Below are 15,339 nucleotides of genomic sequence, written 5' to 3'. Positions count from 1 at the left end.
GATGGAGCCTTGAGTGGGGCACTTCCTGGATTTTCTCCTTGAATGCTATCCCACAGGATACTCGTTCGGAGATGCGAGGGGGATCAAAGATACTAAACTTTGGGGGCGCCTGGGTGGCGCAGTCGGTTTAGCGGCCGACTTCAGCCAGGTCACGATCTCGTGGTCCGTGAGTTCGAGCCCCGCGTCGGGCTCTGTGCTGACAGCTCGGAGCCTGGAGCCTGTTTCCGATTCTGTGTCTCCCTCTCTCTCTGCCCCTCCCCCGTTCATGCTCTGTCTCTCTCTGTCCCAAAAATAAATAAAAAACGTTGAAAAAAAATTTAAAAAAAAAAAAAAAAAAAGATACTAAACTTTGGAAGTGGTGTCCCTTCTCTAGTCTCACTTCTGGGGATGGAAGAAAGGGTTGACGAAGCTTTCCTTTTGGTGGAGAAGGAAATCACCAACACCTTCAGCTCTTACTGAGGCCAGGGGTTTCGTGGCCCCTCATCCTCCCCAGATCTCTCCCTATGATCCCACGCTTCTGACGCTGCTCCCACCCCTTTTGATTGGATGTCTTTAAATGCTATCTAATTTTCACACCAGTTTTACTGGATCTTGGGAAGTGTGCTTAAAAGCAGTATTCTGAGGAAGATTAATTTTATTATTTTCCAATACAGGTGATGATGCTTTTCTTCATTCTTCATGACTAAGACATTTTATTGAAAACAACAACAATGTACTTTCACTTACCTGGATAAAGGCTAGGAACCAGGGTCCTGGGAATGGGGGGAGGGATGTGAGCACACACAAATCCACCCCTGGGCAGGTCTGATTCCCTGTCCTAACCTCCCAGTGGGAAGCAACTGGCTTGAAGGTAGAGGGAGATGTTTCCAAATGATCTGTCTTTGGAAAGGAACAAATGTGCCTGATTGTGACCCCCAGACACTCCCACAATCAGCTCCTTGGGTGCTTGCACAAAAATCGGTCCTGTCTGTCTGCCTTCCAAGGCTCTATTCCAAGAATCTCAGATCCTTTCCCACCCATTAGTGCCCACAGGGTCTACCTGCTGAGACCACCAAAGGATATGGCACTGTCTGGCCTACTGCCTGGGTCTCAAACAGGAGGTTGGTTTTATTTTTTAATACCCAGGAATAGAATGGGCTATTTGGAAATACTGAGTAAATGTTCTTAATTCACCCAAGTACATGTAACAATCTCTATGGGTAGTCCCTTTTTCCTGACCAACATGTTGCTGGTATCTAAGTGTAAGTGGCTAGAATCTATACCAGTGGCTAGAATCTTAGTATGGCCTGAAAAAAAATGTGTTACTTTAGCAGCTTCTCTTTCCTTCATAAGCCACGGGCAGAAGGAGTATACTAAGACTGCATATACAGCCCAAACATATCCATTCTGATAGCCTTGAGATGGCACTAAAAATTTTATTTTTAAAAAACAAGTCTTGGGGCACCTGGGTGGCTTAGTTGGTTAAGCATCTCTTGGTCACCAAGCAACTCTTGGTGTTGGCACAGGTCATGATCTCATGGTTTGTAAGTTTGAGCCCTGTGTCAGGCTCCCTGATGACAATGCAGAGCCTGCTTGGAATTCTCTCTCTCTCAAAATAAATCAATAAACTTAAAAAAAAAAAAAAGTCTGGAATCTAATCCAGGATCCAAGCTGAAAAGAGGAAAGAAAGGATCATTCTGTTATATCTTAAGTTTCCAAAATGCTGGACATGGGGGAGAATTCCTTATCAAAGGTAACAACTTTGGCCTAGGATAGCCTGCCCACTACCAGACAAGCAGACTAACAAGATGAGGCTAGACCTCCAAGGGAGGAGGGCAGGAGAGAGGAAGACCACAGTGAAAGGAATTCTGGGGAGCCCATTAGAGGAACCTTTTGAATGCATGAAAAGTCAACCTACCGGGAACAGCAAAAAAAGCTTTTTAGCAGTAAAAAATAAACTCAAAAGAGAACTCACTTTACTTTTCCCAAACCAGAGTAGCACCCAGTATGGCTGTCCACTACAATCCAAAAGGGGGTGTTTCTATTTCTGACCTTAGAAAACCCAGAGTTCCTCAGGGTGGATGACATTGAGACTCTCTACATAGACTAAGCCCACATTATTTTTTTTATTTCTTTCAAGGGTAATATACTTGGAACTTCCACCGGCTAAATATTCCTCAAGTATGTTTCAAGAATATGTACTACTGCTAATGTATTTCCTATTAATGTCACACCAAAATCATTACTTTACTTTTCTCAGTAACAAGATGAATGGATATTTTCTAGTTCTCTCAAAGCCTGAATTAGCCTCTGAAAACAGGATCCTAAAGTCCATCTGCCCAACCTGACCCTAAATAAAAAGTTCAGTATTGCTTCATCTAGTAATTTTCACTTCAAAAGTGCACACACTTTCTCTTTACAATAGGAATTCTAAAGGACAGCAAAGATCAGGAGCAAATAAGTATGTAATTTTAAATTTTCTCCAGCTTTTCAATAGATACAGAGTGAGCAACCAGACAACATCCACTATTCAAAGTAAAATCCTAGAATACCGTGCTTGAATGGAACCCAACTGGAATCAAGGGGAAAAGTAGAGAGAGTGAATAACAGAAGGGCTTAGTGAAAAACATCTGAAGCTTGGCAGTGATTTTCGTTGTTACGAAAACACAATGGTTATCTGACATTCCATATGACTCATCTCTTTGTGCCTGTACAGGAAAAAGAAGCTAAATGTTTTATATTACCCAAATCAAATAAAATAACTTCCAAATAACTTTGAAAGGGTGGTAAACAGGATGAGTGCTGTGCAGCAGAAAACATAAAAGTGAATTCGAAATTGTCCTTCTGCTATCTGTCATTTGCAAAGCCAATCTAAGCATAAGAAATCTTAGGTACATTGGGCCCCTGGGTGGCTCAGTCAGTTAAGCCTCTGACTTCAGCTCAGATCATGATCTCACTGTCTGTGGGTTCGAGCCCCGCTTTGGGCTCTGTGCTGACAGCTCAGAGCCTGGAGCCTGCTTCCGATTCTGTGTCTCCCTCTCTCTCTGTCCCTCCCCTGCTCACGCTCTCTCTCTCTCTCTCTCTCTCTCAAAAATAAATAAAGATTTAAAACAATTAAAAAAAGAAAAAAAGAAATCTTAGGTACAGAAATCTCCAAACTGTCGGATTTTATATCAACAGACAAATGTCTGTAAGAGTCAAGCAAACACACAACAAAAGCTTTACAGAAACAGAAAAAAAATCAAGATAAATAGAAGGAAACCAAACTTAAAGTATCTAATGCTCAATGAAATACTAGCTACTAAGATTTGAGTATACTCAGTTTTGGTATTCAGAATTAGCAAATCTGATGAAAGGTTAAAATATCATTTGGATAATTTGTTCGGTTTTCTCATGAATTTTCAACACAACCATGGAGTTGGAAAATACAAATAAATAAATAAAATCATGAGCCTGGCCACATGACATGCAACTTACAGATGACAGGGCGTGCTTCAGACCAATGACCTGGGCCGAGGGGGAGGAGGAGACATCCTGTTCCATCAGCTGCTTGAGTTTTTCTCTCTCCGTTGATATGGTATTAAAAGCTGACCTTAAAGTGAAGTAAACTATAAAGATATAATCATTATAAAAAGGAATAAAGGAAGAGGCTTAATTAAAAACAAGATAAAGAGAGATGTATTTCTTTTTTTTTTAATTTTTTTTTTTACATTTATTTATTTTTGAGAGACAGAGCACAAGTCGTGGAGGGGCAGAGATAGAAGGAGACACAGAATCCGAAGCAAGCTCCAGGCTCCAAGCTCTGAGCTGTCAGCACAGAGCCCGATGCGGGGCTCAAACTCACAAACAGCGAGATCATGACCTGAGCCAAAGTTGGACGCTTAACCAACTGAGTCACCCAGGCGCCCCAAGAGATGTATTTCTTACAAAAGAACTTAGAAAAGTAACAGCCCTGAATAATGAACTGAATTATGCAGCAAATGCACACTAATTGACTTTTAAGAAACACATCTGGAAGGCACAACACCAAGTGGGAACTCTAACTTAAACTATGGACTCTGGGTGCTAATGATGTTTCACTGTAGGTTCACCTGTTGTAGCAAATGGACCATGCTGCTGGTGGAATGTTGACAGTGGAGGAGGGTGTGTGTGTGTGTGTGGGTGGGGGGGGGGGTGGTATATAGGAACTTTGTACTTACTGCTCAATTTTGCTATGAATCTAAAACTGCTCTCAAAAATAAAGTCTATTAAAAAATTTAAAATCATACACATTTGTCAATTCCAGCCCCCCTAATCCACTATAAAATCCCAAGAATTTATGATTTATCAAGCTATTTTGAGACTTGAAAGATTTAGTTTTGTTTGTATTCCTCAAGACTGCAAATATTTGAAAATAAAGCTCATTCCTTGTTGGGGGAAATGGTGACAATCCAGCCAAGAAAGTAGACAGCACCTTAACCAGGTGACCAAAATTAATCTCCCGTGAGGCTCAGCTGGACTCCAGGTGTAATATCTTGAAAAAGATATACCTTCTTTTTTGTTGTACAGCAACCAGGGACAGACAACTCCAAAATGAGGAACACCTTATTTTTAAAAATTGACCTGATTCTCCAAAAGTATCAATTTCACCAAAAAAAAAAAAAAAAAGAAAAAGAAAAAAAGGTTGAGGAACTGTTCCCAGTTGCAAGACACTGAAGAGACATGACAATTAATGCAGTACATGATCATGGACCAGATCCTGTACTGAAGGGGAAAAGTACCATTAAAGGACATTATCGGGACCACGGACAGCATCTGGACATGGAAAATAGAATAGACGAAAGTATTGTTTCAACATAAAATTTCACAACTAAACTGTGGTTAAGTAACAGACTATCCCTATTCTTAGGAAATATACACTACGGTATAAAGGCATACAGAAAGATATCATGTAGGATTCCTACTCTCACACGGTTCAGAAAAATAAACACATGCACGCATGTGCACATATCGTGTGTGTGTGTGTGTGTGTGTGTGTGTGTGTGTGTGTGTGTGTGTAAAGAGAGAGATAAAATATATGTGGCAAAATATTAACAAATGATCAATTTTGGTAAAGGATACATGGGACTTCTTTGTATTCTTCTTGCAACTTGTCCGTAAATTTAAAATTATTTTAGGGTGTTACCTACCCTCTTTCTTATCAGTCTTCCAACTGCTTGACCCAGAATCCTCCAGCTCTAAGCCTGGCATCCAGCCACTCTGTTCACTTTAGTGAGAGCTTAGCACCTCTAGGAGCTCAGAGGCCTGAACTAAAGTTTTTAAAAACCGCTAACACATATGACAAAAAATTCGTCAAATTTTGACCACATTGAGTTATCTCCTAGGGATGGGGAACCACCATCTAAATTATTGATCATGGATACCCTATTTGGGTATTATCTTTCCAGTCTCCTTTACTATATTTTGTTTTAGAAAGGTAGCAAGGAAGAGACAGAGACATACTTCTTCTCAGATGGCCTGGCATTTTATTGAATTCCACAGGGTTGCATTTTTAGAGGCATTGTCATTCAAGAGTGGCCTATTTAGTATCACAGAAACTAAATACGTATTATTGACTTACTTCCCTCATTTCACAGCCACAAGGACAACTGCACCTCCCTATAGGTTGTTGCTGAACTTGTCTGAGGCTGTGGTGTTCAGGGATGGATTTAGACCATCTTCATAAAGTCACGGTACAAATAAGCAATTTGTTTAAACACACACACAGTTTCCTAGGTCATTAGTACAATTCATGTCTTCTCTTTTGTCAACAGAAGACAAGGTAAATAGGTACTAAAGGCCAATAGGCATCAAGTTTTCTAACAATGTCTACGAAACACACTCAACTCTGATTTAACCAATTTCGCTGAGCAAAATAATGGGCAGTACAAGCAAGTAAGCAACAGTGTGGGCTCTGAACCAGCCCTGGATTCTTCCCAGCTCTATCACTTATTCACTGCATGACTCTGGACAAATATATGCCATTCCCGAACCCCAGTTTCCTCATTTGTGAATAAGGGTCATAATAGTGTTTACTTTGTAAGATGATTATGGGGATTAAATAAGGTAATGCAGCAAAAGCAAATGACCCAATGGATAGCACAGAATAAATAATCAATGTTGCTGCAATAATAATAGTGATGGCGATAAAAGCAACATGGAGGCGAGCAGTGGTGACTGCATTCTCTTGAAATATGGCAGCAGTTTTAAGGGAGTCCTTGGGTCTCTTGCCGGGGCAACACTGGTAAATAACTGCACACAGGGTGCAGGGTCTATGAATGAGGGAATGACCAGCGTCTGTTCGGCAGAAGAACATTCTCAGCTGGCGGGCAACAAACCCCACAAGTAACTCAGCATTTTACGTCCTAGTAGATAGACAAGCCCCCCAACACACACGCTCCAGAAGACACCCACGCCCATCTGAGAGGGCCCCCGGGGGAATACCTCTTCACTGTCATGGTTTCATTGTTGTGTTTTGGTCTTTTTTTAAGATTGATTGGTTGATTGATTGATTGATTGATTGAAAGCAGGGGCAGAGAAGGAGAGAAAGAGAATCTGAAGCAGGCTCCACGCAGCACAGTGCAGAGCCTGACACAGGGCTCGAAATCATGAACCACGAGATCATGACCTGAGCTGAAACCAAGAGTTGGGTACTTAACCAAGGGAACCACCCAGGTGCCCCTGTTTTTTTGTCTTTGGCCTAAGTTTCCTTAATTTATTATGACAATTAAGTTGTTCTCTTTAAATTGGGGTATAACTAACATCAACATTATATTAGTTTTGGTGTATACCATGATTCGGTATCTGTATCCACTGCAAAATGATCACCACAATAAGTCCAGTTAACATCTGTCACTTCACATAGTTACAGAGGAAACATTTTTTCCCCTACGTCACGTGTAGTGCTTTAAATGAAGTAAATGTGGCACTCAGCTGGCTGGCACTTTAGCAGATCAATTCCTCTGGCTTTCAGATGGCCTGCCGTAAAGCAAGGCTTTCAACCTGATGAGAACATTCCATTTAAAGTTGGCAGAATATATACCACTTGGCTCAAAATGGATAGCTGATAAGAGTGCAGTGGGCATAAAATAAGCAGAAAGAAACTCAGATAGTCACTATATTAGGTTTTAAGGTGTGAAGGGCTTTGTAAACCACCTGACAAAGGAGCTTGGAAGACCAGACCGCCATGCACTGAATTTCTTAAATGACTGTTTAGGCCCACTCAGAGGTCATTCACAGCATAAGGATCCAGCATAAACAGAGGGACTGCTAGGGGCTGATCACGGGAGACGATATGTATATTAATCATTAAAGACACATGATCCCAGAAATGAGGAATATTCTCTGTGACAGAATGTTTTCTTACTAATTTCTAACATGATGCTAGAGAAAAATTAAAAGATTTACAAAGAGAGAAAATCCAAATACATATATCACATTTATGGATATCTGACAACGAGCAAAACCACACAAAAAGTCTTCAATGCTCAGAGCCACAGAGAACCCCAAAGATCACTAAGGCCACGTGCCATATAGGATGACCAACTCCTCTCCATCTCCAAACTTTCTTGTCAGTGGTTTTGGGCCATGTTTGCCAGAGCATTTGCTGTCTCCTACAGCAGTCTGTTCTGCTCCTAGACTCTGATGTGGGGAAGGAAGCCCTCCTGTTCCCAAGTCGAAATTTTCTCAGGGCCTCCTCATTGGCAAACCGAACTACCTCTTCATTCAAGTGGTGTTCAAATATCGAAAGGCAATTCTGACATCTCTATTTACACGTCTTTCCCAGACTGTCTTTAGCCATTCCTCAGACCTCCTCACTGTACTAAAAGAGTGGGACGCAGGTTGAGTTTTGACAGAATGGAACGCCATAAGCCTCAGACTATTGACACTTGGTGACCACTACCTTTCCCGTTTCTACAGGCTTCCATGGTATTCTTTTATTGAGTTACACGGTAAGAGTACGGTTAGCACGTTTGGATGGTGAAAGGTGGTACTTAAGGACAGCTGTCGTCTTAATTTACCTGAACTCTATTGTTTAATGTGTTCCTTCTCCAGGAGTTTCTCAGCATCACAAAAAAATAGGTCTTGGGGAAGACAGTTAGGAATACCATGGACACCACTTCTATGGAGGCAGTGTGGTCCAAAGGAAAGACATTTTGTAATAAGGCAAATGTGAACTGAAATCCTACCCCTACCTATTTGTTGCCATTTAGATTTTGGACAAATCCTTGGTTTTCACATCCGTACATGTTTCTAATGCCCACATCTCAAGAGTGCTTTAAGGAATCAGTGAGAAAATATGCTATCATATAGCACCCAACCCAATTTTTCATTCCCTTTTTAATGAAAAGCACGCATATGAATTTTCTTTAAAATGATAACACATCTAAAAGATCAGACTTGATCTTCTGAAATCTGCTTCCTCTAATTTTCAAACCTCATAGGACATCCATGGTTCAAACCTCACAGGCTATCTAACTGATATTCTATCCAAATGGTCCTTTCATTTAGATACAGTAGGTAATTTGACTGAATGGTCCTACTTACTTTCTGATAATTTACATAAATACAATTGCTCAGCAGATTTTTATGCTGAATCCTAAATTATGTTTGATAAATGATCTGGCTTTTCTTTAAGTTCTGTATATCTTCTGACTTTTAATCTGTGACATGCTTGGCTTTTTATCCAATGCTTCCATAAACTCAAAACAGTTCAGAAGATGATCCTTCAACAAAAACTCAGCACAGCAAAAGAATCAGGAACAAAAGAATACTAAAAAATAAAATACAGTTTAATTTTATTCTACTTTTAACCTTTTCATTTGCAAATGAGGATTTCCCTCACTGAAAATGCCCTCAGGAAGTATCATTAAACCTAACTGCAGCGGCGCCTGGGTGGCTCAGTCGGTTAAGCGTCTGACTTCGGCTCAGGTCATGATCTCATGGTCCGTGAGTTCGAGCCCCGCGTCAGGCTCTGTGCTGACAGCTCAGAGCCTGGAGCCTGCTTCAGATTCTGTGTCTCCCTCTCTCTCTGACCCTCCCCCGTTCATGCTCTGTCTCTCTCTGTCTCAAAAATAAATAAACATTAAAAAAAAAATTTTTTTTTAAACCTAACTGCAGAAGTATCATTAAACCTAACCTTTTTCATCCACAGTAGAACAGAAATGGCCACTTCCAGGGGAGCCTGGGTGGCTTGGTCGGTTAAGCGTCCGACTTCGGCTCAGGTCATGATCTCACGGTCCGTGAGTTCGAGCCCCGCATCGGGCTCTGTGCTGACAGCTCAGAGCCTGGAGCCTGTTTCAGATTCTGTGTTTCCCTCTCTCTCTGACCCTCCCCTGTTCATGCTCTGTCTCTCTCTGTCTCAAAGATAAATAAACGTTAAAAAAAAAAAAATTAAAAAAAAGAAAAAAGAAAGAAATGGCCACTTCCATACCCTGGACCCTGTTCTTATCCTATCCCTTGCTTTCCCACCCTAAAACTGTTCCCCATATTCAGTCATTCCTGTTTTGGCTACTAATAGAACCCTGTCTCATAAAACCTTCTTGTATCAATAAGTGACAACATGAATTCTTTCTATTCAGGACAAAATAACCAGTCAGAGAAAAGAGTTACAGAATCTGAGACCCAAGTCAGTAGAACTGCTGTAGGACATTTAATGGATGAGGCAACCAAGGCCCAGAGATATTAACTGGTGAGATCAAAATTCCACAGCTGATCATAACAGACTGGCCTAGAATGAATGCCTGTCTTCTGACTCAGACAATACAGAGGATTAGCTCCAAAAAGGTTTATTATTTACCATGTTTCCTGCATTACGTTTCTCAAGAACTTTAGTTCCTGAGTGCCAACAGCTACTAGGAAGTGGGGGGAAAATCACTGACTTGAACAAAACTAACAGACCTCTTTGCTGCAGGACTTCTCAGCGCCTTTAATATTTACTATTCTTGTGTAAATTCACAGGGGACCATAGTCAGCAGTGTTTTCCCAACATTTTTAATCATGGAATTCTTTTGTTTTTAAAAGCATTTTATGGGCAAAGTGTTCCACGAAATATATTTGGAGAGATGTAAAAGTTAATATATGCAATGTAAATTCCTTAAGGACTTTTAAGTTTTAGTACTTTTTGTTCTCTATTTGCTTACATGTGTGTCAATTCTGCATGCAAAGCCAGACACATGAACCAATGAAAACTATTTCAACGATACGCCGTTAAAAGTCAAATTTAGTTTATAATATGTAAGAAGGACTTTTTCAACGATGATGGGTATACATTAGCTGTCTACCCTTTGATCTAATCTTCTACAAAACAGGCTTCAGATGCATTTAACAAATTAAAGGAAAAGTAGGTTACAGAGACTATGTTACAACATCCGTGGAATTCTTACGTTTAGTTTACTTGCTCCGAATCACAAGTAATCAACAGATTAGTCATACAGTCAAGAAACTGCAATAAAAACCATCAGTGACAAAATCAGGCTCACACAAGGCAGACAGGTCAAGATGCTGTGAGCTTGAATGCATGGAAGTGAGAAAGCACGCAAGGTCACAGGACTGAGGACAAACCTGAGAAGTATCTCTATTCCACGAGGCCTCTGAGTCCCAGCCTGTGTAAAAGGGACTCCCAGAGATCTTTTCAGTGTGTGCAAGTGTACTTTAGAACCACAGCAATGAAACACAGCTTGTTAGGCTCCCTGTGGAATTCAAGTCTGTAAGCCCATGGGGCAAAGGCTGTTGTTCAATAAACGCGCCTGGTCTTTTCTCAGAGCACAAACCTTGACCTACTCTAGGTATGGGGCAGCCCTGCAGCCAGCTGTTTTGAACAAAGCCTGAAAGACAAAACAGCTGGCTGGAGCCCAGTGTAGACTTTCTGCAAGGTCGAGCCCTCTGCAGGAGGAAAGGATCAGCGGATTGACTCAATACGGCAACCTCTCTCTGTTCTGCTGAGGAAGCAGCTTCTTCAACGTATAAAATTCAGGATATCCCTTCTCTGAGGAGGCATTATCTTCTCAGTAAAAAGACAGTTTGGGTTGTTAAAAAGTAGTGCTCTTTTGCAGCAATTCCCTCTCACAAAGCCTAAAATGCAATGCCGTAATTGCACTCAACCCTTTAATACTAGAGAACATGCAAGAGCCTGTGTGAAGAGCTTTGAAGGGGTCGGGGGAAGCAATTCTTCCCATTTCACAGGTCGTACAACGGTATTGCGAACAGTGACAGTTCTAATGGCAACTAGAACAAGGGTTTGAGGTGGGAATTTTTATTTATTTTTTATTTTTATTTATTTTTTTTTTAATTTTTTTCAACGTTTTTTATTTATTTTTGGGACAGAGAGAGACAGAGCATGAACGGGGGAGGGGCAGAGAGAGAGGGAGACACAGAATCGGAAACAGGCTCCAGGCTCCGAGCCATCAGCCCAGAGCCTGACGCAGGGCTCGAACTCACGGACCGCGAGATCGTGACCTGGCTGAAGTCGGACGCTTAACCGACTGCGCCACCCAGGCGCCCCTTGAGGTGGGAATTTTTAAAGGACATGACGTGGTTTCCTCATAGCCACACGCTTCATGTTTGGGGGGTAAGGGAAAAAAAGCTGAAAGAATCAATAAGGTCATGGGAGAAAAACATGGGGCTGGGAGAAGAAGGCAGCAGATCTAGTACCTTCTTTTCTCTCACTTCAAACACTGTCCCCCCGCCCCCATTTAAAACTTTTAAACCCATTTTCTCCTTTAAAAAATAACACCCCGGGGCACCTGGCTGGCTCAGTTTGTTAAGCAGTCTGACTGCTGATTCCGGCTCAGATCATGATCTCACGGTTCTTGAGACTGAGCTATGTGTCGGGCTCTGTGCTGACAGGATGGAGTCTGCTTGGGATTTTCTCCCTGTGACCCTCTCCAGCTCTCGCACACACGCTCTCTCTCTCTCAAAATAAATAAATAAACTTAAAAAAAAAAAAGCAGTAAGAACATAATAAGTACTTATAACTCTAGCCTCCATCACTAAAATGCTGGTGTGGATCCTTCCAGACTTTTTAGTATGCCTATATATGCCAGATTTATAAAGTTGGGGTTTTTTTCTAAAAAAATAGAATCATACCTATATCGTTTTGAGACCTGTATTTTTACACAGTGGTATGTTGTGAACTTCTTCCTGTGTCTATAAAAGTAGCCCTGGTCACCCTGTCCCTCAGGGTGGTGAGACACAGGTAAGGAGCATAGACTGTGGGCCAGGGAGGATAGGATACAAGTCTCAGGTTGTCCACTTTCTACCACTATCTTACACAGGAAGCTCTTCAGCTTCTTGAAGGTTCAGCTTTCTTATCTGTGCAACAACGATTACAATAACATCTGCTCCATAGGTTGCTTCTAGAATTAAATGAAACAGTGCATGGAAAGTGCTTAACAAATACCTGACATAATAGCTATGTGCTCAATATGAGGTTGCTATTTTTATTATTGTGGCTGTTGAGTCTTCTACGGTGTAATTATACTACATTAAAAAATGCCATTTCCCTATTGTTTGGCATTTAGGTTATTTCTAATTAAAGAAAAAAAAAACTTTCTATTTTGAAATCATCATAGATTTACAGGAAGTGGCAAAAGTAGTATAGGGAAGTCTGGGGTACCCTGTATCCAGTTCCCACGAGGGTAACATCTTACGTAACTATGCTACAATATCCAGCCCAGGAGAACTGACATCTTATTCAGCCATCACCAGTTTTACATGCTCTTGTGTGTGTAAAATATAGGTCAAGGCAATTTTATCACATGCATGGGTTCATGGAACCGTCACCACAATTAGGATCAGAACTTTGCATTACCACCAAGATCCCTCCTGATACCCCTTCATAATCACACCCATACTTTTCCCCTTTCCCTCCTCCCTCTCCCTAAGCCCTGGCAACCACTAATCTCTTCTCCAGCAACACCATTTTATCCCTTCAAAAGTATTAATAGGTGGAAGCGTACACTATGTCACCACTTGAACCTGGCTACTTTCACTCATCATAATGTCCTTGAGATCCATCCAAGGAACTATGCATATCAGTATCTGTTCGTTTGTATTGTTGAGCTGTATCCCACTGCGTGGACGTCCCATAGTTTGTTTAATCATGTGCCTGTTGAAGGACATTTGGGTCGTTCCAATCTTTGGCTAATAGCTAATACAAATAAACCCGCTCGGAACATTTGTGTGTAGGGTTTTGTGTAGACTTAAGTTTACATTTCTCTGGGATAAATGCCCAGGAATGTGAATGTGGAGTTATATGGTAAGTGCATGTTTAGTTTTATATAAAGCTGCCAAACCACTGTCCAGAGTGGCTGCCCCATCTCTCATTGCCACCAGCAATATATGAGAGATCTAGTTTCTCCGTGTTCTCACCAGCATTCGGTGCTGTCTTGTTTTGGAGCTATAATCGGGGTATGGTAATCTCATCCTGGCTTTAATTTGCATTTCCCTAATGGCTAATGATGTTGAACATCTATTTCTAATTTTTGATATAAGCAGTGCTACAATGGGTATCTCTATTTGGGTGAATTTTAAATTAATTCCTACGAGTGAATTCTTCAAAGTGGAATTGCTGGATAGATTTTTTTTTTTTTTTTTTAACTTGAAACATAACGTCATACTGCTCTCTGGAAGAGTACCAATTGATAGCCCCCATCAGCAGCATGTGAACCACTCAGCTTTTAAAGAATACCTAACACTCTCACTATTTCCCCTAAGGGCTTAAAAAGAAACTTCTTGTCAATACATTCCCTAGTACCCAAGAAATAAAGTAAAAATTAGATTGCCCCAAATCCTAACAGAGTAGAAAATGAACCAATCAAGATTCCCTCTCCAAGGACATCCCACATCCAGACATGCATCTAACATTTTCATCAAACACATTAGGAAGAAAGAAAACTCATTTACCTTTATGAGCAATATGACACAGTTCTTCTTGCATTTTAGAAAACTCTGAGGAGGTTTCAGAGCCATCAGAATAATTTTTCTCTTCTCCAAAATCTAATGTTGACAAATTAGGGTTGGAGGAATGTAGTCTTACTGGGCCAGGAAAAGGTTTAGGGACCTAAAGTGACACCAAAGGGAGACATTTCTTTTCAGATGCAAATGGCTTAGAATATTTACTGTTTCTAAGATTAGAAAGTAGTGCAAGAAGAACATTTTCTAGGTACATCTTTCTGTTGAGATAACTTAAAAATAAATGAAAACCCAGGAAAGCACTTTCTCCAGCAACTTGCTCTGGCTTCTTGCAAAAGAAAAATGGGTGAGAAATCACATGTTCTTTTGGAGATGATAGAAGCATTAAAGCTCTAGGTTGAAATGACAGCTAAAGCTGCCAGGCTCTTTCCCGTTGATACTCAATTCCTTCCTCCTGGCAATAATCACCCAGTATCTATGTTGTTAACAGTGCATAGGTTTAAAAATGTTTCTTTAATTTGCATCTGGTGCTTCTACAAAAGCAACTTCTCACATGCTTGTACACAAATCACTCTTTGCTTCAAAAGTTCTTAATCTCCACCCCTAAGGTGCTTTGAACAAAGAGTGTATAAGAGTATAGCAGATGACTTATCCATTACGCTCCTGATTTATTTGACCCTAACAATGTCCCAATTTAATATGCAATGGCTAAGCTGCAAATCTTGGCCTCTGGCTCGGCTGTGCACTGGGAAAGTAGGTGGCCAGTGCAACACAGTGAAACTCTGATGGGGGTTTGGGAGGTTGGAGACAAGAGACAAGAGAGAGTCTGCACAATGTCCCATTTCCAGAGAACTCAGTCAGTGGGCTCAAAGGGATGAGTTATCCATGGACCGGCAGGAGAACAGTGGGTCAGAGCACACACACACAAGGAGGGAAGAGGGCAGGCAGGCCAAGCATATATAAAGGGGAAACCAAAGTCCTAGAAATGGCTGCAGCCCCTCCAACCTCATACCATTTTCCCCTTACCCAATTCTACTACATGCTGATCCTAGTATCCAGAAAATCTAAGTGATTAAATTTCCCTCTGCCCAGGGTATTTATGAGAACAACTATAGAAAATCCACTTGTCTATTCTATTTGAGTCCAAGCAGCCCCCAGCATGCGGCATGGAGAGCAGGGAAGCGATGGTTACCTGCAGTGTTCCTTTAGCATCTTTGCCAATAGCTCTGGACCGCCACCTCCTGTGTGATCTTTTTTCCTTTTTAGGACTTTCAAAAGCTCCACCCTTTGTTTCAAAACAGGAAAGAGAGCACAGAAAGTAAGGGAAAACTGCAAGCAAAGTGCCCACCTCCATCCCCTTGAATTTGGCTGAAGCAACCGGCCAGATAATGTCCTACTGTTAGTACGAGGCTGGGGAGGAGAGAGGAA

At 41.2% G+C, this 15,339-nt stretch overlaps 1 protein-coding gene across 6 annotated transcripts in view; it reads right to left on the bottom strand.

Annotated features, from left to right (window-relative positions):
- The window catches only part of OSBPL3 (oxysterol binding protein like 3), a 174,646-nt gene that overhangs the window by 42,676 nt on the left and 116,631 nt on the right, over positions 1-15,339 (bottom strand). For 4 of the 6 annotated variants that reach the window (XM_058724797.1, XM_058724798.1, XM_058724796.1 and 1 more), the window contains 3 exons: positions 15,104-15,196; positions 13,903-14,059; positions 3,457-3,587 (listed from right to left, as the gene is read on the bottom strand). In XM_058724797.1, the coding sequence (XP_058580780.1) occupies positions 3,457-3,587; positions 13,903-14,059; positions 15,104-15,196 (381 nt within the window). The remainder of the gene's footprint in view (positions 1-3,456; positions 3,588-13,902; positions 14,060-15,103; positions 15,197-15,339) is intronic. The other 2 variants (XM_058724799.1, XM_058724801.1) reach the window with 1 other exon arrangement.

Source organism: Neofelis nebulosa, chromosome 4 (genome assembly GCF_028018385.1).
Source record: "Neofelis nebulosa isolate mNeoNeb1 chromosome 4, mNeoNeb1.pri, whole genome shotgun sequence".
In the NCBI taxonomy this organism is placed as follows: Eukaryota; Metazoa; Chordata; class Mammalia; order Carnivora; family Felidae; genus Neofelis; species Neofelis nebulosa.
This window is presented reverse-complemented; position numbering and strand designations above follow the sequence as displayed.